The sequence below is a fragment of the Pipistrellus kuhlii genome, unplaced genomic scaffold, assembly GCF_014108245.1.
Source record: "Pipistrellus kuhlii isolate mPipKuh1 unplaced genomic scaffold, mPipKuh1.p scaffold_m20_p_13, whole genome shotgun sequence".
In the NCBI taxonomy this organism is placed as follows: Eukaryota; Metazoa; Chordata; class Mammalia; order Chiroptera; family Vespertilionidae; genus Pipistrellus; species Pipistrellus kuhlii.
In genome coordinates, this window is record NW_023425438.1 from 6,685,223 (window position 1) to 6,710,026 (window position 24,804).

The 24,804-nt window shown below is 46.4% G+C and overlaps 1 protein-coding gene across 1 annotated transcript; it reads right to left on the bottom strand.

The window, feature by feature from the left end:
* Positions 1-17,285: 17,285 nt before the first annotated feature.
* LOC118717738 (protein FRG2-like) lies at positions 17,286-17,978 on the bottom strand. The gene has a single exon (XM_036436107.1). The coding sequence runs from the start codon at positions 17,976-17,978 to the stop codon at positions 17,286-17,288; it is 693 nt and encodes a 230-aa protein (XP_036292000.1).
* Between the last annotated feature and the right edge of the window lie 6,826 nt (positions 17,979-24,804).

The following is a 24,804-nucleotide window of genomic DNA, read 5'->3' on the forward strand; positions in this document are numbered from 1 at the left end:
CCGGCCCGCTCCCGGGAGGCCTCGCCCGCCGCGGCCCCGGCTCCGCCCCGAGTGCCCGCTGCGGCGGGTGGTGCGTTTCCTGCCGCCGGACTCCGGGTTCGGGGAGGGCCGGGCGCCTGGGGCCCGGGAGCCGCACCCACGGCTTCCTGGCTGCTCTGGGGGGAGCACGGCCCCCGGGGAGGGGGGCTCACCGGCCTGGGCCCTCCCGGGCCCCTCCAGGGAGACTGCCCGTCCCCACTGGCCAGCCCCAGCATGCCTTCCCCGCCTCCATCACACACGCACAAGGCCAAGGTGGGCCCCCCACCCATCTCACCCCCAGAGCAACCCCCGCCCTCACACTCTCCGAGCCCTGGGAGCCCCGTCATCTCCCCAGCCCCACGCCCTCCCCGCCCCGCAGCTGCCTGACAGCTCCGGGCCTCCCCACAGACCACGTCTCAACCCCGTGGCCGCCCAGAGGGAGGCTGGGCTGCACCCAGCGCTGCTGCTCTCAGAGTTGGGGTGAGAGGAGGAGTGGCTGGCTCCTATGGGCATCACCCGCAGGGGTCCGGGACCCCACATTTCTGTGGGATTGTGGGGCCCGTCCAGTGTGCTCAACTCTTATCCCTGTGACTTGCGTTGCTGCAGGAGAAGTCTGTGCAGATCGGGTGATCCCATGGCTTCTTTTCCTCCCTTGCCTGGTGGCCGGTGGAGGTAGCAAGGCTGGGAGGAGGACGGCTCCACAGCCCAGGCCCACCTGCACCGGCCCAGCCACTCAGCTGGCAAACGTCAGGAACCGGCTCTGCATGCCCTCACGCTCGGTGTTTTTCCTAAGCTCTTCGACTAGGCCCCATCCCGGACCTGACAGACAGGTCTGAGGTCCCGTGACACACAAAAGGCCTGGCTCCTTTGCATGTAGGCTAGGAGGTGCCTCCTCTACCCGGAACCTGTCCTTCTGCAAACAAACCAGCAAGCCAGGGCCAGCGCATGGTCTCCTTCCCACAGCAGATGTCCATCTATCTATCCATCCATCCATCCATCCATCCATCCATCCATCCGTCCGTCGTGGTACTTCCTCCCTCTTGGAGCCCATGCTCAGGAGCCAAAGCCTCTGAATCCTCCTCCACATAATGCTGCACAGTTAGCCTGTAAAGTGAAACCTGTTTTATTTTATTTTCTTACTTCTGATAGGCAGAGAACCAGTCTCCATTTCCTACCCATCATTTGATCAATGTCACTTTTGTTTCTTGGGTTCTGGACCTGGTGTGATTCACCCAGAGTCCTTTTTGTGAGGGAGGTGCCAGAACCTTGGTGGAACAAAAGTGAAATTTGGAAAAGAATGTTTATAAAGAAATAAAGTTTTTTTTGTTTGTTTTGTTTTTTGTTTTTTTTAAAAAATACACAGCTCCCTAAAATAGACTGAAAGCCAACAACCTCTGATGGAAATTGGTGTCCACTAGGCGCTTACAGTATGCCAAACACTGTGCCATCCCAGAGTTTCATTCAGAACTTCAAGGCTAGTTTGTTCATCCTATCCTACTCCTTCAATATTTATGATTCACACAGGTGATACATCCGCCATCCCAGCTCTTTGACTTCCTCTTCTTATAGGTCAAGCCTTGGAACTATATCTCTCTTGAGTATCAACGTCTACCACTTCTTCTTTATCTCCACACTAACCGGAGATCAGATACCTGGGGAGCCAAGTCCTACAGATATCTAGACAGGCCTCTCAAGTCTAAAGAAGATTAGGAATTAGTGAGGGGACTAGGAACGTTACGTTTCTATTTCCCCATTTCTGCCACAATTGAGGATAGATTCTTAGTCCTGCTGCTGGTAACCTACTTCTGCCATAGGAGTAGGTTTAATCTCAATTTGCTTTCCTTCCCTGCACTGATCATCCCCTACCCCCAACCATATACTTACTATATCCTATGTTCTGTCATTCTCCCTTAGTTTTCTTCACCCCATTCCCAGACGCCTTCAAAATAAACCCACAGTGTTGGGAAGAGGATAAAATAAAGAACAGAAGTAATTCCAGAAACTCTAAGCGTCCCATAAAAATAAATATATTATCTTATATATCTTTTTGAATTAGTGTTTCGGATTTCTTTGGATAAATACCCAGAAGTGGAATTTCGGGTTTTAATTTTTTTTTGTTGAGGAATCTCCATACTGTTTTCCCTAATAGCTGTATATATTTACAATCCGATAATAGTGCACGAGGGATTGTTTGTTGATTTATTGATGATGGCCTTTCTGACAGGTGTGAGGCGGTGTCACATTAAGGTTTTAATTTACATTTCCCTGATGAGTAGTGATGTTGAGCATCTTTTAGTGTGTCTCTTGGCCTACTTGTATGTTTGCCTGCTTACCATTGTCTGCGGTTTATGTTAAATGTGCTCTACCAGTGTGTGTGTTTCAGAAAGACCTGGCCTCCTGATCCTCAGGGCATCTGGAGATAGGAGTGGTGAGTGGTGGGCACCTAAAGCTGTGCCCTTTTACCTGCTAACTTGGGTAGGAGTCAGTCAGCCTCTACTGTCAGCAACTGTGCTTTCCAGACAAGATACCTCTTCTATTCTGTGGAAAATAACACAAGTTCAAAATCTCTCCATATCATTCCTAAACACACACACACACACACACACACACACACACACACACACGTTTAAATACTGTCACATTGATTCCATCCCTTCTGAAAAACAGATGGAAAGTGAGACTTGTTCCTTTTTCAGTTTCTTTTTCCTCTCACAACTCACACAAGAGAATAGATGTGCTGACAGCTGTCCTTTGTGCACAAAGAATTACAGTCACAGTCAGCCTTGGGAAACCAAGCTTAGGCTGCCCTAGAATCTGACCATAGAGCAGACCCCATAGAGCAGACCGAAGGCAGGTCAGGAATTCGGAGGGAGGTCAGGAAAAGGCCTGGGGCTTCACTTGACAAGTGTTTGCTGATTCATTATGTGATATTTGTTTTCATTCCGTAAGTAGTTATTAAGAACCTATTATGTTCTTACTGGAAACAAGGAGTTAGCTAGGAGTTAGCACTAGTGGGGAGTAGGTGAGACTCAATTCAGAGAAATAGTCAACAGGACACATTTTCTTCCTTAGCTCTCTTCTCAGGTGCTTGACCCCCCACACCCTCTAATGGAAACCTTGGGCAGATGTGAAACAGAAGGAGTGGTAATAGGAGTGACTTTGAAGAAAGAGGAGGGAAGGAAAATTTGCACGGAGGAAGGAGTGTTCTCATTATTAGGGTACTTGCATGGGGGCAAAACTTGAGAGTCTGGCTTAAGGCCTAAGGTATCAGAAAGGCAGTACCAGACAAGCGAGAGGGGAAGTGAGTCCAGACTTGACTCTGGGCCAGCACTGCAGGGTGGAGCCAGAGTTCCTGGGCAGGACGTGCTCATTCATGACTGAAGAAGTAGGGGCTTCCAGTCTGGCAGGTGTAGCTCAGCAAAAGGAATCCAGCCTGGATTCATGAGCTGGGCTGCTTCCTGTCTGGCACATTTGCTCAGCCGCCTTTTATTTTATTGTTGCAGTCTCCCAGCACAAACTTGGAGTGATACCAGTTCCCTTCTTGTCATAACCTAACTGATATTTATGTGACATTTTGCACTTGACAGAGTCATTTTGCTATTTCATTTAATTTTCACAGCAGTTCTGGGAAGCAGGGTAAAATTCTGTTTGTGATCATCAAACTCTGGCTGGTATGAGGAAAAAAAGTGGTAAAATCAGGCGTCAGTCTTATGCTGGGAATTTCCCCAGGCCTCGTTGTTTTGATTTTTCTTTTCCTCTTTTAAGTAGAGAAATACAGGCCTTACTATTCTGGGTTCAGATAGCAACAATGTTCTAGTTTAAAATATACAATGGATCGGATCATTTTGTACTGCTTAGCGCAGTCTGGCTAGAGAAACATTTTTATTTCCAGTATTGCCATCTTCTTCACCCTAAGTAAGATAGCCTGAGTCAGTAAAATAAAATAAAAAATAAAAAATAAAATAAAATAAAATAAAACGCCCCTCTCCTGGCCTCCACCCTTATGAAGCAGCCTTCTGTGTTCTGGGCTAGAGAGCACAGGAGCCTAGAGCCAGGCAAATGGGAAACCACGTTTTGCTTGTTTAGTTGAGAGTCCTGTCTTGACTGTTCAAGAACAAGATGAATATCTAAAGATGAGAGCAATGGAATCACTGCCCCAAATGGGGTCAGCAACCTCAAGGTGATTGCCATCCTCATCCACTCTCGGGAGGAATGACCAGACCAGGAGAATTTTCTGCCTTGGAACTCAAGACGAAGATTAGGATTGGCTACTTGGCTACTTGCCGTTTCTGTTTCTTTTCCTGTTTTGTGTTATGTGTATACAATAAATAGACCAGTTTCCTTTTACTAGTACCTATAATTTAAAAGTGCCAAATTCAATAAAACCATATAGGAAGGCAAGAAAGAATAAAAATGGACTGCTTGCAAATTAATTTAACCTCAGAAGCCATTCCTGAACAGGTGGATATTTTGGGCTCCTTTTGTAAATGAAAAACTACAGGCCTTGAACAAAGCTAGTTAGCCATGTGTGCTGAAAATGGCCAGTATCCAGTTGTCCTGACACTTAACCATCACCACCACCATTGTTTGCTGAATATTTAGGCATATATATATATATATATATATATATATATATTCTCTAATCCTTAAGAAAACAGTATATGGCAGGTATTATAAACCTCATATCACAGGAGAACTGAAGTTTAGAAAAACTAGATCATTTTTTCACAGTCACATATTTAGGAAGTAGAAAAGCTAGAATTGGACTCCTGATTTCTATAACTATCAAGGCCATGCTCCTTCTCCTCTGTAACTGCTTCCTCTCACTATATTACAGTGTCAATAATTTCCTTGGTTTTGTATTAAATGTGCATGAGTAAAAACTTCCAAAATAACTTACCTTGGAAGAACAGTTACCCAAAATACATCATATCAATAATTCTAATTAGCCGGAACCGGTTTGGCTCAGTGGATAGAGCGTTGGCCTGCAGACTGAAAGGTCCCGGGTTCAATTCCGGTCAAGGGCATGTACCTTGGTTGCGGGCACATCCCCAGTGGGGGGTGTGCAAGAGGCAGCTGGTCGATGATTCTCTCTCTTCGACATTTCTAACTCTCTGTCCTCTCAATTCCTCTCTGTGTAAAATCAATAAAATATATTTTTAAAAAAATTCTAAATAAACATAGAATTACATCTTGAGTCTAAAGATGCAAAATAGGTCAAGTTCTTCTCTGCAGCCAGACACTCTGTGATCCTCCTGTAGCTTGAGATTCCTTCCTCTGCATCCAGTGCACCCCTGTTCTCTTCTCTGTGCTGGCCATGGGTTTCTAGGGTTCAGCTTTGTGCGGTCTTATTTCTTAGATTCCCTTAAGAGTCTGTCATGTAAATAAATAACTCTTTAGCAAAGAGAATCCACCCGATTGTTTGAAGAGGAGTGGGAGCAATGGCCTTAAAAATGTACACTGAGTCCTGCCAATGTGAGCCATAACAACTAATTAAATGAACATCTTGTTATTCATGACCACCCACCTTGACCCAAGGTAATTTGACAAGGTCAGAGTCAGATTATTCAGAATACTTAGAGAAGCTTCATTACATTCCAAATAGGCAGTTTAAGGAAAATAAAATCTTTTAAATGTCTGTATCTGATTTTCAATTCTGTGAAATCTAATCGCATTACAAACCTTTTGTTTTTCATCATTGAGGTAGAATTTACAGGTGGTGAAATACACACATCATAAATTCTACATTTTATAAAAGTGGAGTCAGGTACCTATCCACGTCTGCCTTCTTTTGCTTAATGTTGGAGACAGTGCATTTTGAAGCAACAGAATTTTTACCACACTTTGAAATATTCTTCCTAGAACTTACTCATTTGTGGGAGGAGAAATTTAAAAGGATTTTAGACTAAGTAATTTTTAAAAGATCGCCTATTTTCTCATTTTCATCAAGAGATGAATGAGAACCTTTGTGTAAATGTTATACATTCATCTATATGCCCATCCTTCACCTTGCTCCAAAAAAGAATTTCAAGTTCTTTCTTTTGCTGCACAAAGAATTTTCAATTCTACATTCTGGAAAATGCTTTGTGTTGTTTTGGTACTTAAGAAAGTTGCTAACCAAACTCCCCATAGCCAGCAAACTTTAATTTTGTATTATGTTCTTTTTCCTAAAGTTTCCTTTTTTATTCAGAGAAAAAGGATTATTTTTATTTTCATTACTCAGACAACATTATATCAAAATTCTAAATAAACTTAGATGTAATATCTTGTTTCTAAATAATGTAATTGCACCATTTCAAAAAATAAACTACTTTTATTTTACTTCTAGGACTTGTATTTATGATATGTACTTATTATCTGACTATAGTCATAATGTAAATTATTTTATTTTCAGCTTTCTTCCATAATGTTATATCAAATATTTTTCCATGTTTATAATTTTTTAAAAACTACATATCATCTATTGAATGAGGCACTATAATTTACTTAATGATTCTCCTGTCATTGGCTGATTTTAACTTATTATTATAAATAATATTTCCTTTTTAAGCACATATTCATATGTTAAAAATATTTTACAATAAACATCTTTACAGATATTGTTTTTCTCTTTTTTTGGTGTTCATCCTTAAGATTAATTCTCACAACTTTAATTACTGCACGAAAATAATTACTGATAATTTCTATAAAAATATATTAATTTATCTGCCATTGCAGTATACGAGTATGCCAGTTCCACTACACCTTCCTCAAAACTATATTTCACTACATTAAAAAGTTTGTTAGGCAAAATAATTTTCTAACTTAATTTGCTTTTCTTAAATTATTACTCCTGATCAACATTTTTGTTGTATTTTATTAATAAAATTATTTTTTTCTTCTGTGAACTATTTTATTTGTTTTATATTTTTATTTATTTCAGAGGGGAAAGGAGAGGGAGAGACAGAAATATCAATGATGAGACAGAATCGTTGATCAGCTGCCTCCTGCATGCCCCCTACTGGAGATTGAGCCTGCGACCCAGGCATGTGCGCTAACCTGGAATTGAACAATTGAACTGTGACCTCGTGGGTCACAGGTAGAAGCTCAACCACTGAGCAATGCCTGTCAGGCTCTTTTGTGAACTATTTGCATTCTCTGTCCATGTATACTAGTATATTATGGTATTCCTGTTTTACCAATTCAATGGAATTTTTTCAATAGAGAATATTCAGAAGAGAGTTGTTTTAAAATGATCATTTAGTCATTGTCTTGGACAGATTATTTTATTTTGTACTTACTAGATAACATGGATTGATTCTTATTCATTTTTAAGTATGTATTTGCTGCCCTAGTTGATTTGTCTCAGTGGATATAGCATTGGCCTGGGGACTGAAGGGTCCCAGGTTTGATTCCCATTCGATTCCTGTCAAGGGCACTAACCTTGATTGGAGGCACCTCCCGACCAGGGCCTTGGTCAGTGTTCCTTCAGGAGCCCACCAGTAGATGTGCTTCTCCCACATAGATATTTCTTTCTGTCTTTCCCTCTCTCATCCACTCTAAAAATCAAAGGAAAAATCCTCTGGTGAGGATTAAAAATAAATAAAGAAGGATTTGCTCACCTAAATTTTTTCGAGTGTGCCCAGAACGCCACCTAGTGCCCAAACCTCCCTCCCAGAACAGAGACAGCCATCCAGGTTCAGTTCTACATCCAGGTCTAAGACCTGCATGCCAGGACCCAGAAATCCATCCTGGGGCCGAAACCTCAGACCTAGTATCTAGTCCTTTATCAGGTTCCAGATCGCCAAAAGTTTCAGACAACATTCCATAACCCAGAAGTCCTGCCCCTGACTGAGACAGATGCCCTGGGCCCAGTCCTCTCACTAGTGCCCAGACCTCCCTCCCAGGACCCAGTCCTCCATCTGGGGCTCAGACCTACATCCTGGTCCCAGACCTTCATGCCAGGGACCTCAAGTCCATCCCGGAACCCAGACCTCAAACATGGAATCCAGTCTTATGTCAGGCAAACAGATTTCCATCCATAATCCAGGACACCATTTTATAACCCAGGGGTCCAGCCCATGAGCCGGACGTCCCCCCAGGGCCAAAACCTCCCTCCTGGGTGTGAACCACCCTTTCAGGGCCCAGACCTCCATACCGGGCTCAGACCTGCATCTGGGTCCAGGACCTTCATGCCTTGGCCCAGACCTCTGACCCAGGCTCTAGTCCTTTATCAGGGTCCATTCCATGATCCAGAGGTCTACCTCTGACCGAAACCTCCATTATAGGCCAAAGACCAGCTTATAGCGGCCAGACCTCCCTCCCAGAACCCAGTCCTCCATCTGGGGCTCAGATCTACATCCGGGTCCCAGACCTTCATGCCAGGGCCCAGAAGGACATCCCGGAGCCAGACCTCAAACATAGAATCCAGACTTGAATCAGGGGACCAGATTTATATCCATAGCCCAGGACACCATTTCATAACCCAGGGGTCTAGCCCATGAGCCAGACCTCCATCCAGGGTTCAACCCCTCATCCAGTCCCAGACCTTCATGCCGGGGGCCGGGTGTCCATCCCGGTGAGGACCTAGGAGACAATATGTAGTCCTTTATCAGGGTCCAGATAGCCACAAGTTCCAGATGACCATTCCATCATCCTGAGGTGCCCAGAACTCCCTCACAAGACCCAGACTTCCATCCTGGGCTCAGACTTCCATCCAGGTCCCAGACCATTATAGGGAGGAACAGAAGGCCATTCCTAGGACACAGACTAGAACCCAGTGCCTATTTCTTTATTGGAGTCTAAATATCCAGGCTAGTCCTGACTACCATTTCATCATTCTGAGGTCCTACCCTTTACTCAAATCTCCAACCAAGACTCATAAAGCCCCCTCTCTCCCAACAACCAGAACTGTATCTGGGGCTCAGACCTACATCCTGGTCCTAGACCTTAATGGCAGGGCCCACAGGCCAACCCAGGGACAAGGCCACAAACCTAAAACACCGAGCTGTTTTAAGGGAATAGATCTATATGCGTAACACAGACCACTATTCCATGACCTCGATGTTCAGTGAGGCATAAGACTGCCCGCAGGGCCCAGAATTTCTTCCATGGCCCGAACTGCCATCATAGGATCCAGACCTCCATTCAGGACTCAGGCCTACATCCTGGTCACAGACCATTATGGTGAGGAACAAAAGGCCATTCAAGGGACACAGACTAGATCACAGTGCTGATTCCTTTATTGGAGTCTAAATATCCAGGCTAGTCCTGACCACCATTTCGTCATCCCAATGTCCTGCCCTTTACCCTAACCTCCCACCTGGGCCAATAGCGCCCCCTAGTGAACACTCCTCTCTCCCAGCACCCAGACCTACATCTAGGACTCAGACCTACTTCCGGATCCCAGACCATCTTGGTGGGGCCGGGAAAGCCAAAGGGGGGGCGGGGGGGCGGGGCGGGGCAGGCCACAAACCTGGAACACACAGTTGTATCAGGGGAATAATCTCTAGGAGTAACCAGACACCTATTCAATAACCCCGATGTCCAGGTGAGGAACCAGACCACCCCCTGGGGCTCACACCTCCCTCTTCCCCCCCCTCCCCCCCCATCGCAAAGCACCATCACAGGACCCAGACATCCATGTTGGGCTCAGACCTACATCTGGCTCGAAGTCTTGTCATGCGGAGGCCGAGAAGACTATCCTGAGGGCCAGTCCTCAAACCCAGAATCCAGTCCTTCATCAGGACTTCTCACTCTATAACCCAGACCACCATACCATGACCCAGATGTCCAGTTGAGGTATGAGAGCGCCCCCAGCGGCCCAGTTCCATCCTTGGCTAAAATTGCCCTCCCATGACCCAGACCTCCATCAGGGGCTCAGATCTACATCCTGGTCCCACACCTTTATTGGGAGGCCCAGATGGCCATTAGGGGAACGCCGACCTGAACACAGTGCCTATTTCTTTATTGGCACCTAAATTAAGGTGACCAGATTTTAAAATTGGTAAAGCGGGACACCATTGACCAGGGGGGGGGGGGGGGGTTTCTTGATTAAAAATGTGGTCTATATGGAGCAACAAAAATTTTCATAGAACGCAAAAATAGTATTGTAATATATTTTTTAAAATTTCATGTAAGTACAATTTACAAATATAATAAATTCTAAAAATTATGTATAGTATTATTTTATTCTTTGGCATATTTCTCATTTGAGTGAATTTTTTTTTTAGTAGATTGCTGTTGTTGTTTAAAAGGTCATGAAAATTTTCACAAGAATTTGTTAAATTATATTTCACACATAAAATGGCTTTCAAAGTCTCAACACTTAATTTTGATTTTTCTGATGTTCCCACTTTACCATAGAAAAAAATGCGTTCAGTCACAGCATCAGTTCCTGGTAAGGACAGCGCGTATTCCACAATTCTAACAACTAATCAACAATGTGAACTTTGATAAGCAGTTCTCAACAATTATTTGTTATTATTAAAGTTTAACATTATAAAATTAACAAAAAATAATATAAAACTCATATCCTGGCTAAATAGCCACATGGCCACCGAAAACCGTATATTCCCTTCCCGTTCTCCCGCTGTTCCCTAGCTTGTCTTTCATTCTTTCCAAAAATCGGAACTTTTTAAAAATGCTGCAGGACTCGGGACAAATTGTTAAAAATTGGGATTGTCCCGCCAAGAGTCGGACGTCTGGTGACCTTAGCCTAAATATCCAGGCTAGTGCTGACCACCATTTCATCATCCCGAGGTCCTGCCCTTGACTCAAACCACCTACCTGGTCCCATAGCGCCCCGTAGTGACCACACCTGTCTTCCAGCACCCAGACCTACATCTGGGTCCCAGACCTTCATGGCGGGGCCTAGAAGACCAACCCCCGGCCCAGGCCACAAACCTCCAACACAGAGTTGTACCAGGGGAGTAGATCTCTATGGGTAACCACGAACTATTCCATAGCGCAGATGTTCAGGAGAGGTACCAGACCGCCCGAGGGGCTCAGACTTCCTCCAGGCCCTAACTGCCCTCACAGGACCCAGACCTCCACCTCACGCTCACACCTACATCTGGGACCCAGACTATCATGGCGGGGCCGAGAAGGTTATCCCAGGGCGCAGGCCTCAAACGCAGAATCCAGTCTTGTATCAGGGATGTACTTCTCAATTTGTAACCCAGACCACCATTCCTGTGAACCACATGTCCAGGTGAGGTACCAGACCGCCCTTAGGGGCCCAGACTTCCCTTCCTGGCCCCAAAGGCCCTCCCAGGACCCAGAACTCTGTTGGGGGCCCAGACCTACCTCCTGGTTGCAGTCCATTATGTGGAGGAACAGAAGGCCATTCCAAAGAACCATACTGGAAGCCAGTGCCTCTTCCTTAATTGGAGTCCAAATATCCAGGCTAATCATGACCCCCATTTCATCATCCCAAGGTCCTGCCCTTGTTCCAAACCTCCCACTTGGGCCCATAGCGCCTCCTAGTGACTGCACCTTGCTAGAGCACCCAGACCTACATCCGGGCTCACACCTATATCCGGGACCCAGACTATTAATGTGCAGTAGAGAACATTATCCCAGGGTGCAGGCCTGAAACACAGAATCCAGTCTTGTATCAGGGGCGTACTTCTCAATTTGTAACCCAGACAAGCATTTCCATAACCCAGAGGTCCAGGTGAGGTACCAGACCGCCTCCCTGGCCCAAAGCAGGTTCATATATTACAGAACATTGTATATTAGGAATTGAATTTGTTCTATTATTTGATACTAAGAAAAAAATACACCTTGGTGCTATCAAAGCTAAACTAGCTTATCTCACATTGGAATTAGATTTGTGTAAGGCATGTTGACGATGACCTTAACATTTTTTGGGGTGTGGGGTGGGGTTGTAAAAATATTTTACGAAGATTTGATACAAGAACATTCTTCAATAAACCAAAATATTGCTAGTATAGCTGGTAAGCCTTTCAGAGATAACATTCAACTATGCAGAAATGTCATGTTTTTTATTAATGTGTGACTGAATTTAATGATTGAACCCTTAGTCCTGGCTAGCAATGCAATGAAAATTAAAATTGCTTATTCAAGGTAAACCGGATTACTCTTAGATGTTAAACCTGGGACATTCCCCCCATGCAATTCACCTTCTCTCTTTTGCCCTGAGGATGAGCTAAGCTCTTAAAATATATTATTGATTTTTTTACAGAGAGGAAAGGAGAGGGATAGAGAGTTAGAAACTTCGACCAGCTGCCTCCTGAACACTCCCTACTGGGGATGTGCCTGCAACCAAGGTACATGCCCTTGACTGGAATCGAACCTGGGACCCTTCAGTCTGCAGGCCGAGGCTCTATACACTGAGCCAAACCTGTTAGGGAAGCTAAACTGTTGCTGAGGCTTCTGTATTACCCTGGTATTCCACCCAATTGGCGTGCTCTGTTCCCAGCCTCTTCCCTTGAGAGGGAGTTTGTTTGATTCCCAACCCCTCACCTCCACCCCTGCCTTTGGGTTCATCCTCTGGCTTCAGCTGGTGTCTGGGGTCACTTCCATGGCCTTTCGTGTTAAGGTCAAGTGCTTTGTTTCTTCTCTGGGCCAACCATCAGCTTTCTCTGGTCTCGGGCTCTCTGGGCATCTCTGCTTCCCCTCCCTCCCCCCTCCACCTCTCGCCTGCTTGTGCCTACCAGGGTCAGGTGGTGGGACTTTCTGAGCCCAACTGGCCTCTTCATAAAAACATCACTGCCACAATTAAGCACAACTATCTAAAAAGAGACTTCCTGACCATGAGCTGTTGCAAAAACCCTCATTTTCTTTTTTTAAAATTTATTTTATTATTTTATTTTTTATTTAAAAAAATATATTTTATTGATTTTTCACAGAGAGGAAGGGAGAGAGGTAGACAGTTAGAAACATCGATGAGAGAGATACATCGACCAGCTGCCTCCTGCACGCCCCCCACCAATGTACATGCCCTTGACCGGAATCGAACCCGAGACCTTTGAGTCCGCAGGCCGACGCTCTACCACTGAGTCAAACCGGTTTCAGCAGGGATGTTATCTTAGATGCAAAAGACAATAGATAGGCTCTGTCTGATCGAAGTTGATTTTTGTCAAGGAAGATACTGGCCTAGGACATGACTACCCACTATAACTGTTTTTTAATGAAAGGTTTTTAATTTCAGACTATCTTTTGTGGTTACGTTAGGTCTCCTGAGTTTGCAAGGCTGCCACGCAGGCCTCCTGGCCTTTCCTGAGTTCATCAGGTTAGCAGGTGGCCCTTTTGTCCACACTGGGAACCACATTGAGAGAGAACCCCTTGGACCACTTCACCTCAGAGCTTCGTTTGCAACCACACCACACACACACACCCCACACACCCACACACACCACACACACACACATCATACACCACACACACACACACACCACCACCACCACCAACACCACACACACCACACACACACACACACACACACCACACACACATCATACACCAACACACACACACATCATACACCACACACACCACACCCACACCCACACACATCATACATCCACACACACACATCATACACCACACACACACACACACACACACCACACGCACTCACACACACCACACCCACACCACACACCCACACACACCACACACACACATCATACACCACACACACACACACACACACACACTCACACACACACACACACACACATACCACACACACCACCACCACATACACCACACACCACACACCACACACACACACACTCTCACACACACACACACACACACACGCCCCACCCCCCACCCCACCCCCACCCACTCACACATACATGCCACACACACACACACACACACCATTTGAAGTGTTTGGTCTAGCACACGATTATCTTTCTGATTGTAATTTTCAAATATCTATGCCCTCTATGGAGAACTCAAATCTCTAACAGAAAACACCCCTTGAACCAACTTCTTCCCTGTGTTTGGGAAGCCACAGGTCACCTGGAGGCCCTTCAAAAACCAGGTTTTCAGAAACTGTGATTTAGAGCGTAAGAAGGAGCATGGTGTCTTGAGGTTGGGAGGACCTAAAAGGTATCTCTCCCACAATTTAAAAACCAGGAAACCAAACAATTTGTACTGATTCAGGTTTTTAAAATGTCTTCACGTGCCCTAGCCGGTTCGGCTCGGTGGACAGAGAGTTGGCCTGCAGACCAAAGGATCCTGGGTTTGATTATGATCAAGGGCACATACTTGCAGGTTCCTCCCTGTGTGTGTGTGTGCGTGTGTGTGTGTGTGTGTGTGTGTTGTATGATGTGTGTGTGTGGTGTGTGTGGTGTGTGTGCAGGAGGCAATCAAACGACGTGTTCCTCTCATATCAATATTTCTCTCTTCCACTCTCTCTAAACATCAATGGAAAAATACTTTCAGGTGAGGATTAAAAAAAGAAAAAGAAAAGCCTTAATGTGATTAACTATGGAACCAGAGTTCAGTTGAGACCTCCCTGCCCTTAGGGAATAATCCCCTCGAATGGCATTATTCCAAGCTTCTGCGCTCACAAGTGTTTCTGTGTTTGGCTTCCCCTCAACCTGAAAATTCAGGCCCTTGGAGGTCTCTGGAGTTGGTCCTTCTTGTCAAGCATTCCTAGAAGTTAATAATGTCACAGAGTTGCTGTAGGGGGTCATGAGATGCCATGTACTGCCATCTCTTGTACCCTTCCTTCTCTTCTCTTCCGCCCCCACTTCCTAGCTCCACCCAGGGTCCCTCCATAAGGATCACAGGGAGCTGGCATCTCATCTTCTTGCTATGTATGCCCTTCACTCCCATGGCCTTGGCACCAACCTCCCACCCCCACCCCCACCCCCTGCCCAACCCAACTTCTACACATCCAGAAGAGTATCCCCAATGTGTGTGTGTGTGTGTGTGTGTGTGTGTGTGTGTAGACTCAAGGATACTGGATTGCTATATTTGGTAAGGAGCCTGAATAGGATGGGAACACATTAGTGATATCTCAAGACCACAGGCTTAGGTTAGATCTGGAAGATATTCTGGCTGAGTCATACATTAGCCCCATAGTTGCCAGATTATGGGGAGTTCCGGGGAGGTGAGGGGTGGGGGAGGGGTAGAAAGTCTGGACAGTGAGGTAGGGGGGAGGATGTTGGAGGGGATCTCTTAGGCCTAGGGGGAGTGGGCCAGCAGCTGTTGGCCAACCAGTAGGAAAGTATTTCAATATACAATATTAATACCTGCAATGTTCTCATGGGGACACACAAGCTGCATACCAGTCTTGGGAAGGAGACACCTGGCGTCATAGATACAGAACTTGAAAAATTGGGCCAAGGTTAGTCTTTACCAGAAATGGCCTCTTTGCTGCATGCTCTCTGGCAGTTCTCCTATTATCTAGGCTTCCAATTAAGAGGCCAGAAGAGCCACCTGGTTTCTGTGGCAACCAAAAGCCAGATACCATGCTGGGGCAAGCCCATATTTCATCAACCAAAGTCTTGTTACTGGTTCCTTGCATTTGATTTCCTTACACTTTTGTTCCTTCATCGGCAATTCCCGTCAACAAAGCGTCACAAAGCAGCTACCGTGCAGGAGGGGCTGGATCCCACAGGAGCCACCGAGGACCAGAGGACCTCTGACTCTGAGACCTCGGGCGGAGGCGGACACAGGCGTGGCCTGAGGGAGTCCAGGAATCTTACAGAGCTGAGCTGAGCTGAGAGAGGGAGCAGTGTTTCTCCAAGATCACACCCAGCAGGGAGCCCCGGATGTGTAGGCAGCAGATGGAACCTGGGAAGGAAATGCTCCTCCCAGAAGAGATCTGTGTGTGGAGATTTACAGGTAAAATTCGATGAACCCAGCTTTCTTTACAAGTTTGAATGTTTTATGTTGACGTTTGGGATGAAATTAAACCGCTTATAAATGGATTAAAGCAGACTGCGGGGCTGGTGGTGGGGTGGAGACCACCGTGGGGGGGGGGGTAAGGTGCAGTTTGGAAACCACTGGTTAAAATAAAAAAGACCCTCAGTGGCTGGCAGATACCCCCTGCACAAATCACCTCATGGCTTACAGTGGTCAGCAAACTCATTAGTCAACAGAGCCAAATATCAACAGGACAACCATTGAAATTTCTTTGGAGAGCCACAATTTTTAAACTTACACTTTTCCTAATGCCACTAAATCAAAATAGACTTGCCTAGGTCATGTGCATTGGCCATGGCCTGGGTCAACTTAATAAGTCCAAGCAAGCAACGCGAAGAAGCACTCTCACGGGGCCAAAGAGCCCCATGTGGCTAGAAAGCCACAGTTTGCCCACCACTGTAAACGATTGAGCCATGCTGGTTTCATCTATTTCCCCTCAAACTTTAATTTTGTTTTTCTTATATAAAAATTACACAACCAGCTGGGCCTGCATCCAGACCAGGTTAGCGCCAAGTGGGGGTTCCCAGCACCCCACATCCTTCGTGCACAAGGACAGACTTGACCACCAAAAGGACAGGACTCTGGGGACCTGAACACGTAAAACTCATCAATGATTTGAAACGAACAGCTCTCAAAGAGATTTGATATGTAAATAAAGGCAATAAAAATATTAAAATTACATAACTTTATTTGATGAGAGTTTACATGCGTCCATTATAAAATGCAAATAAAAACACAAAATACAACATATTAAGTAAATAATAATATTTAATACTATATTTAGTATCCTCTAATAAAATAAAATACATAGGAATCTACAACTTAGGAGGAAATTTACAATTATGCCTATCATCTCAGGTGGCTGAAGGATAAGGACGTGTGACCAATAGCACTTAACATGCAGTCACTTCCGGGAAAACAAGGGGAACATGGTGACCTCGCTGGGATCCCATCAAACAGGAAGTTAGAAACTTGTCTCCAACAGAACTAAGGGCTCCTCAAGGCTGTGATGTCAGTCTTCCATGGGTGGAGGTGACAGCGGGAGCTGTCACAGCCTTTTCAGAATTCAGTCTTGAGCACTAAACCCACAGACTTGTTCTCATTTCCAAATAATGCTGGGCTCTCCTAACAGAGTCAGCATACATGAAATTCACATTTGGAAATAGAGTCCTCCAGGAAACGCAGAGTTCACCACCTGAGTCTTGGTTTTCAAAGTCCTTTGTGAAGACACTTCCAACCCCTGAGTCACACATTGTCTCTCAAAGAGGCCCTGCTGGTCATCTGGCAGAATCCGGAAGGGGCAGAGCTATGCTGTGGCTCCCAGCTCTGCATCTCCTGCCCGAAGAAGAGGCACAAACTCCCATGGCGTTTTCCTAGGAAGGGCTGTGGGCTTCTCCTCCATCTCCTTCTGGACCCGAAGGCCCTGGCAGTGGGGCTGGGATGAGCCATTCCTCAGCTGGGAAGACATAGGCGGCCCGGTAGGCCAGGGCATAGATGGTCTGCATCTGGGCATGCAAATGCCCCCGCAGCTGGGCCAGCTGGGCAGAGTGGTCCCAGCTCAGCGGGGCAGGAGCCTGCTGGCCCTGCATCTGGACTACGGTGTGACAGATGGCCTCAGACATGGTGCGCAGGGAATTCACCAGGCTTTTGCGCAGCAGAGGTGGCTGGACTTCCCGGGACCTGGCTCTGGGCTGCTTCCTGTGCCCAGGGCGCTTCCTCTGGGCTCTGCTGGGGCGGGTATCCCCAGGCTCTTGGCTGCAGCTGCTGTGGCCAGCATCAGGGTTCTTTCTTCTCTTTTCCAGAGAGGGCTCTGCTCCATCGCAGGGGCTCTCCCTGGAGCCTCTTTTCCTCTTCCTGGAGCTCTCCTGACTGGAGCAGCTTTCTGCTTCTCCTCTGTGGGTACTCGTTTCTGCAAACCGGGAAGAAGTCTTTGCTTTCTCTTCTAGTGGTTTCTCCTCCACATCTGAGCTTCTTTCTTGTAAGGAATTGCTTTGGAGGGGAGGCTGGTCAGTGGGGCTTTGGGTGGGGGAGCTGTGGGGATCTTGGTTTTCCATTCCTGAATTCATCCTGCAGCCCGAAGGAGAGACCCTTCATGCAGGCATCTGTCCAGAATCAGAAGTGCCAGTTGGCCTGAAGTGCCTGCCTTTTATGAGCCCCTGGAGGGGTGTGGCTCACTCCTATTGGCTGAAAATATTCACCTTCATCCAATCAGCAGAGACTCAGGTGGGCTCACATTCCTGAGGAATGTGGGGGATTAATTGTCCGCCAAAGGTCACAGCCACTAATCTTATGCCAATGGGAGTTGCCAATGTAGAGTGAGATACAAGGAGAAACTGTATTCAGATAAACAGTTTGGAAACACATAGAGGCAGACTCTGGTGGGAAGGCTTGTGAATTGCCCTGAGACAAAGGGGAGGCTGATTTTTAGAAGTTCCCCCCACTGCTCCCGGAGAGGTCTGTTTTCAGCAATTGGTTAATCCAATCAGGCACAGTTTGATTGGACCCAATTGTCCTGTTCTGATTGGTTGGAATCACATGTTGTGCTGGATCTGCTCTCATTGGTCAGCAAAGATCCAATAGAGACTGTGGCCAGTCTGTTTCAGTGGGTGGAGTGTTCTCAACACTTCCCCTCCTTCCCCCCCTCAGCTCCACCCCAACCAACAAGATGGAGTCCTAGGTTCAATTCCTGGTCGAGACAGGTAGCTGGGTTGTGCGTTCACTTGGCCCCATTTGGGTGGGTACAGGAGGTAACTAATTGATGTGTCTCTCTCACAATGAAGTTTCTTCCTCCCTCTCTCCCTTCCTTCTTCCCATTCTCTCTAAGAACCAATGGGAAAAACATCCTGGGGTGAAGATTAACAACAGCAATGAAAATTGCAATGAGAATATAATGGAGCAGTTCTGGTTGGACGGCTCCGTTCTCAGGAAGTTGGTTGAAGTATGACCCCAGGAACACTCTTATAAGGTGTTGGCTGAAAAATAATCTTGCTCTTTTTATCTCTTACGACCGCTGTTCAGACGTTTCCAGCACAGTCTAATATGTAGCTTGCCTCAACATATGTCATGTAACAGTGGCCACCTTGTTCTACTAGCTTTGGGGTAGATTTTTAAAAAAATATATATTTTATTGATTTTGTACAGAGAGGAAGGGAGAGAGATAGAGAGTTAGAAACATTGATGAGAGAGAGTCATCGATCAGCTGCCTCTTGCACACCCCCTACTGGGGATATGCTCGCAACCAAGGTACATGCCCTTGACTGGAATCGAACCCAGGTCCCTTCAGTCCCCAAGCCGTCACTCTATCCATTGAGCCAAACCAGTTTCGGCTGGGGTAGATTTTACACATATAATTTAGTCAACAAAATAACCTAACAAGTATAATTATTCATATTTTACAGATGAAAGACTGAGGGTAAGAGGAGTCACATATCTACCAAGGGGTTTAGTTGAGACTCCTCCCATTTTTATCCTCTTCAGAAGTTAGTCCTCTTAATCATTAAATAAGTAATTACAATTTAATTTCATTGGGCTCTTTTTGGAAGTTGTTTTAAGGAAGTCATAATCTAAAATAAAAACGTGTACACGAATCTATATCAATTAAGTCCCAGAATTATAAAATGATTTTTTCTTCATTCAGCCCTAATTCACTAACAAATTGTTCAATCTTTCATGAGTTTATTTCTTGACAGTAGATGGCGCCCGTGATTGTTAAATGAGACGAAATTGCCACTACATAACTCACCTCTCCCACTTCTTTCCTTAGCCATTAAAACAAACAAACAAAAACCTGGTTAAAAAATAAAGACTTTTATTCCAATGAAAGATTGAAATTAATAATTTGGACCTGTCATACAATTGAGCTGTACATGTATATGATCCATGTGTGTTTAATTTGGAATTCTAGGGGAAATCTCCTGGTCTATTTGCAAATTTTTATTAAAACAAAATATAGTAAAATTTAATTATCCAGACATACAATAAATTTAGAATTCTTTAGACAGCTTTTCTTTTCTGTGCCATAATTTTAGGAAGAGAAATATTAAGAAAATTGTGATTTATTTATATGTATATGGCCTTCCAGAGTTCTGAAGATAGTATAGAGGAATGGGCTGAAAAACAAAACGAATTAATTATATGACCCTTGGCATTGTGTGTTCACCACCCAAAGTCCCATATCCTTGGTTAAATTACTTAAACATAAGAATATAAGTTTCATCATCTGTGAAACTGTCATATTTCTTACCTAGTCCCCAGGACCATTGCATGGATCAAATAGAGTAATGTAGTGTAAACACCTCGGGAATTATAATGTTCTATATCCAAATAAGCTTTTATTTATCTTTTCCACATATTCCACCCATAGGTACAATCATGGTACAATGAAAACAGAAATTCGTAAAAGACTCAAGTATCCAATTTCCTCATTTGTCCACAACACCATTTAATAATAACGCCTGGTGTACTAGACTCATGGAGGAGAAGGGCCTACAGGATTTTCAACCATAAAAGGCATGCTTGACTTATTATTCAGCTACCCACAGAGTTCAACAGAAGAACACTTGAATCCAAAACATATAAGTTGGTTGAGGTTGCCTGTGTGTACCTCCCCTAACTGCCCTCTGCTCCGCAGTAGCATGAGTGCTCACGTGTGGAGGCCGCGATATGCGTGTCTGTGGACACAGAGTAAGCAGGGCACCTGAGCACACAGAGATGGCCACACCCTAAAGACGCCACTTGGAATTTCTTCCTTGGCTTTCATAAGAAGCATAGACATTCCCTCTACTCTTTTTTTTTTTTTACAGCTTTATTGAAATATGTCTGACATATAAAAAAGAAGACACTTATTGAAAGAAGCAATTCAAATGGCTATCAGATACTCAGCATCTCTAATGACCAGGGAAGTGCAAGCAAAATCCAGGAGCTGCCTTCTTATACCTGTCGGGGTGGCTGTTCTAAAGAAGACCAGGGATGATGAGCATTGGTGAGGACGTGGAGAAAAGGGGGCCCTTTTTGCATTGCTGGTGGGGATGGAAATTCATGCAGCCACTATGGGACACAGTATGGAGGCTCCTCCGAAAATAAAAAATAGGCTCTGACTGGTTTGGCTCAATGGATAGAGCGTTTTCCTGCGGACTGAAAGGCTCGATTCTGGTCAAGGGCATGTACCTTAGTTGCAGGCACATCCCTAGTAGGGGGTGTGCAGGAGGCAGCTGATGGTTGTTTCTCTCTCATCGATGTTCCTAACTCTCTATCCATCTGTAAAAAATTATTAAATATATTAAAAAAGAATAAAATAAATAAATAATAGGACTTCCAGATGATCCTCTGTTCTTCTTTTAACAAAAGATCAACAAATATTTGCTGACAGTGCAAGTGTTGTCATTTCTGCCTCGGGAACCCCGGCAACATCTCATGGCAACGGTTGCTGGGCGACAAGCTGCCCCTCCAAGAGAATACACCTTCCACGCCAGCCTGAAGGCCAGATTCAGCTTGCTGGGAATAAATGACCTTTTTCCATGATCCAGTATTTGAACTTGGCTTTGGGCGCCTAATAGCATCCTTACTATGGCACAACTGGGACTTGCAAGCTTCTAAAAGTCCAGGGGTTAGATTCCTGCTCCTGCCTTCCCCGTCCTGCTTTTACAGATCCGTTCACTTCCACAGGCAGGAATCCCTGCCCGGCCTCCCTCAGGCTCACCATCACGTGCCCCCTGGAACATCCCCGCAAGCCACGTGTGATTACAGAGTCGTCTGTGTGGTTAATTTCTCCCACCAGCTCCAAGGTCAGGGGGCATGTGAGACAGCCTATCTGCTTTCCTGCTGGGTGCATGGCTGGCCCAGGGCCTCGCACAAAAGCAGGTGCTCAGCAAAGAGCTGCCAAATGAATGAAAGAATGATTGGCTTTAATCGCTCCTGGAAAGGACAGGGTTAAGCCAACCCAAACCACTAAGCGCCCAACATGACTGTCGCTCTGCCACTTCTCAGGTCCTTCCAGAAGGCAGACCGGTGGAGGCGAGAGGGGGGTGTCCAGCTGGGGGAGGCTGGGTGTGTGGGCCTGCAGCCCCCTTATGCTCTCAGGCATCTTCAAACTACGGCCCGCGGGCCACATGCGGCCCGCAGAGGAGTCTGATCCGGCCCGCCAGGTTTTTTGGGCAGTGAGCGCAGTCGAGGTGTTACAGTAGGAATTCGTAGTTCATATAGTCCGGCCCTCCAGCTCTCTGAGGGACCGTGATCTGGCCCCCACTTTAAAAAGTTTGAGGACCCCTGCCCCACAGCCATTCTTCTAAACTGGCCCCCACAGTGTGTCTGTGGGACCCCTTCCTCTTCCTCTCTTCACTGCTCCCTGTGGGCAGGGGCCCCCAGGAAGCTTGATCCTAAATAAAGACTGTTCCATCCATAAGCAAATATTGTTCTCCCTGGCGGAGGTGTTTCCTTTTTAAAGAAGCTACAAGGAGCGCTTTCCAGAGGGGCGGAGGGTGGGCATATGTGTGTGGCCACACTGCTGCGTGCTCTGCACGTGCTGGAATCCGGGGCCTCTTCTCGAAGGGGAGCCTTGAGAGGCGGTGGCCCAGCCTCTCTGAGCCTCAGTCCCTTTACCTGCGGGGGACAAGCATCCTCTGGAAGGATGGCAGCAGCTGTCTTGGTCGTCCTGCTGCAACTCTGGGTGAGTTATGGGGTGAGCAGGTCGCTTGCCTGGACCATAGCCTTATTGTCCTGGGGCAGGGGGCAGGGCCACGGGTGGGCGTAATGCTGCAGCCAGCACAGGGTCCTCCCTGCTCCTTCTTTCCTGCCTCTCCCTTCCCCCACAGGAGGACAGGCTTGCTACCACCTCCCACCCCCGCTAGCCCTGGGCCTCTGGTCTCCTGAGCGCGGTGGTCCCTGCAGGGCTGAGGAGCAGGGACAGCTGGAGTGCCCTCTAGGAGGCCTACCTCAATATTGATCTCTGGTCTTAAAGGACCAGCGGGCATTACTTGTCTTCACCACGTGGGAAATGTTATACTGTTAGATAGACACCAACTGACTTTCTTTAGAAAATACAAGTTCTGTCATTTTGATCTTTTTTCTTTAAGCTTCCAAATAAGGTAAATCATGTTAAAACAACACACTGTTGTCTGATACTAAAGGTTGTGTTCTTGAATTTGGTTTCTTTAAAAAAAAGAAAAAAAATATATGTATATTATTGATTTTTTTTTTTACAGAGAGGAAGGAAGAGGGATAGAAAGTTAGAAACATCGATCAGCTGCCTCCTGCACACCCCCTACTGGGGATGTGCCCCCAACCAAGGCACATGCACTTGACTGGAATCGAACCTGGGACCTTTCAGTTCGCAGGCCGACACTATCCACTGAGCCAAACTGGTTAGGGCAGAATTTTTTAATTTAATTTAATTTTTTTTTAATGCAGGAAATAGGCATTGTTTAATGGAACAGTCAGTGTGAAAGCATATTTTCCCCTTTCTTTCATTTTTAAAATAGTGTCTTTCATGTTTGAAACAGCAAATACACTGAAGCCTTTAGGAGTTAAATTCTCAAACGCTTTTCAAATAAACTGCTTGGGAGCTTCGATCACATCAGCCGACAACAAAAGGAGGACGGGGGCTCGGCCCCTGACTGCGTGGAGGCGTGTGCACGGGCACCCTGCAGGCCGCACCCCTTGAGTCAGAGGGGAGCAGCACAGAGGGGAGCAGCACAGAGGGGAGCAGCACAGAGGGGAGCAGCACACAGCTCAGAAGCCTGGACAGGATACTCTACTCAGCCTACTCCTTCTTCTTTTCTTAAGTACATTTTTGCTGATTCCAGAGAGAGGAGGGGAGAGGGAGAGAGAGAAACATCAATGATGAGAAACATTGAGCGGCTGCCTCTGGCATGCCCCCTATTGGGGATCAAGTCCACAACCACGGTGTGTGCCCTGACTGGGAATTGACCAGGTGACTTCCTGATTCATAGGCCGATGCTCGACCACTGAGAGATACAGGCTGGGCTCAGTCTACTTCTTAAACACCCCCATGCGAGGGATGGAAAAGGTACCCTTCTACCATTTTGGTTGACGACTTCAGTTTGCTGAGTTAGTCAAATTCTGTTCATTTTTTGCCAAATCCATTCATTCAAAAGCAGTCTGAGACATGCACTCTGAGCCACCTCAAAAGCTCCATCAAACACATGGTGCAGAGGAAGCAGAGTGTACCTCACCCATCGGTGTTCCCCCGTCATTATTAGTCCCTCTGCCTCTGGGCCCCGAGGAGTCCCCCTGCTGGCCCTGGTGGCCCAGTGCCCCTCCATATGCTCTTTGCCCTGCAACCCCAGCCCGGCCAGTCCTCGATCCATCAAGCCCTCTGCATCTTCCTGCTCCCCCTCCCTTTCCAGGAGCAGGGGGCCCGTTTCCGAGTCTCTGGAAGCCCTGGGATGTCTGGGATGGACGACCTCACCAAACCCAGTCCAGTCCTGAGATAATGACCAGCAGCAGATGTGTGTGTAGAAGATACGCAACCTGACAACCACAGCCCTGCGGCAGGAGGGTGGGAGGACACCACGTGGGAGGCGCTCCACAAAGCAACAGGTAGGGGGCCCCGCCCCACCGTTCACATACCACAGACCGTCTCCAAGTGTATGATTCCAGGTGACAGCACACCCACGTGAGACAGCATTAGACGGAGCCGTCTGAGGGCTGAGTCAACGCTGCTGTTTACCGTTAGTCTGCCGAGTCCTGTTGTGAAATGCCCGCTGAGATCCTGAGAGTCGGGACCACACCCTCGTCCAGCGGTCCAAGGGGCACCACAGGACAATGAGGTCGTTGGGTTGCCATCCCTCCTCACGCAAATGTGAACTGAATTCAGCCCTTTGCTGCTTTGCCTCAGCTCTCAGGAGCTCTCTAATGAGCATTTCTCTATGCGTG

What these genes read in the sequence shown, in the direction of transcription:
- LOC118717738 (XM_036436107.1), bottom strand. Translation starts at nt 17,978, where the DNA reads ATGAATTCAGGAATGGAAAACCAAGATCCCCACAGCTCCCCCACCCAA.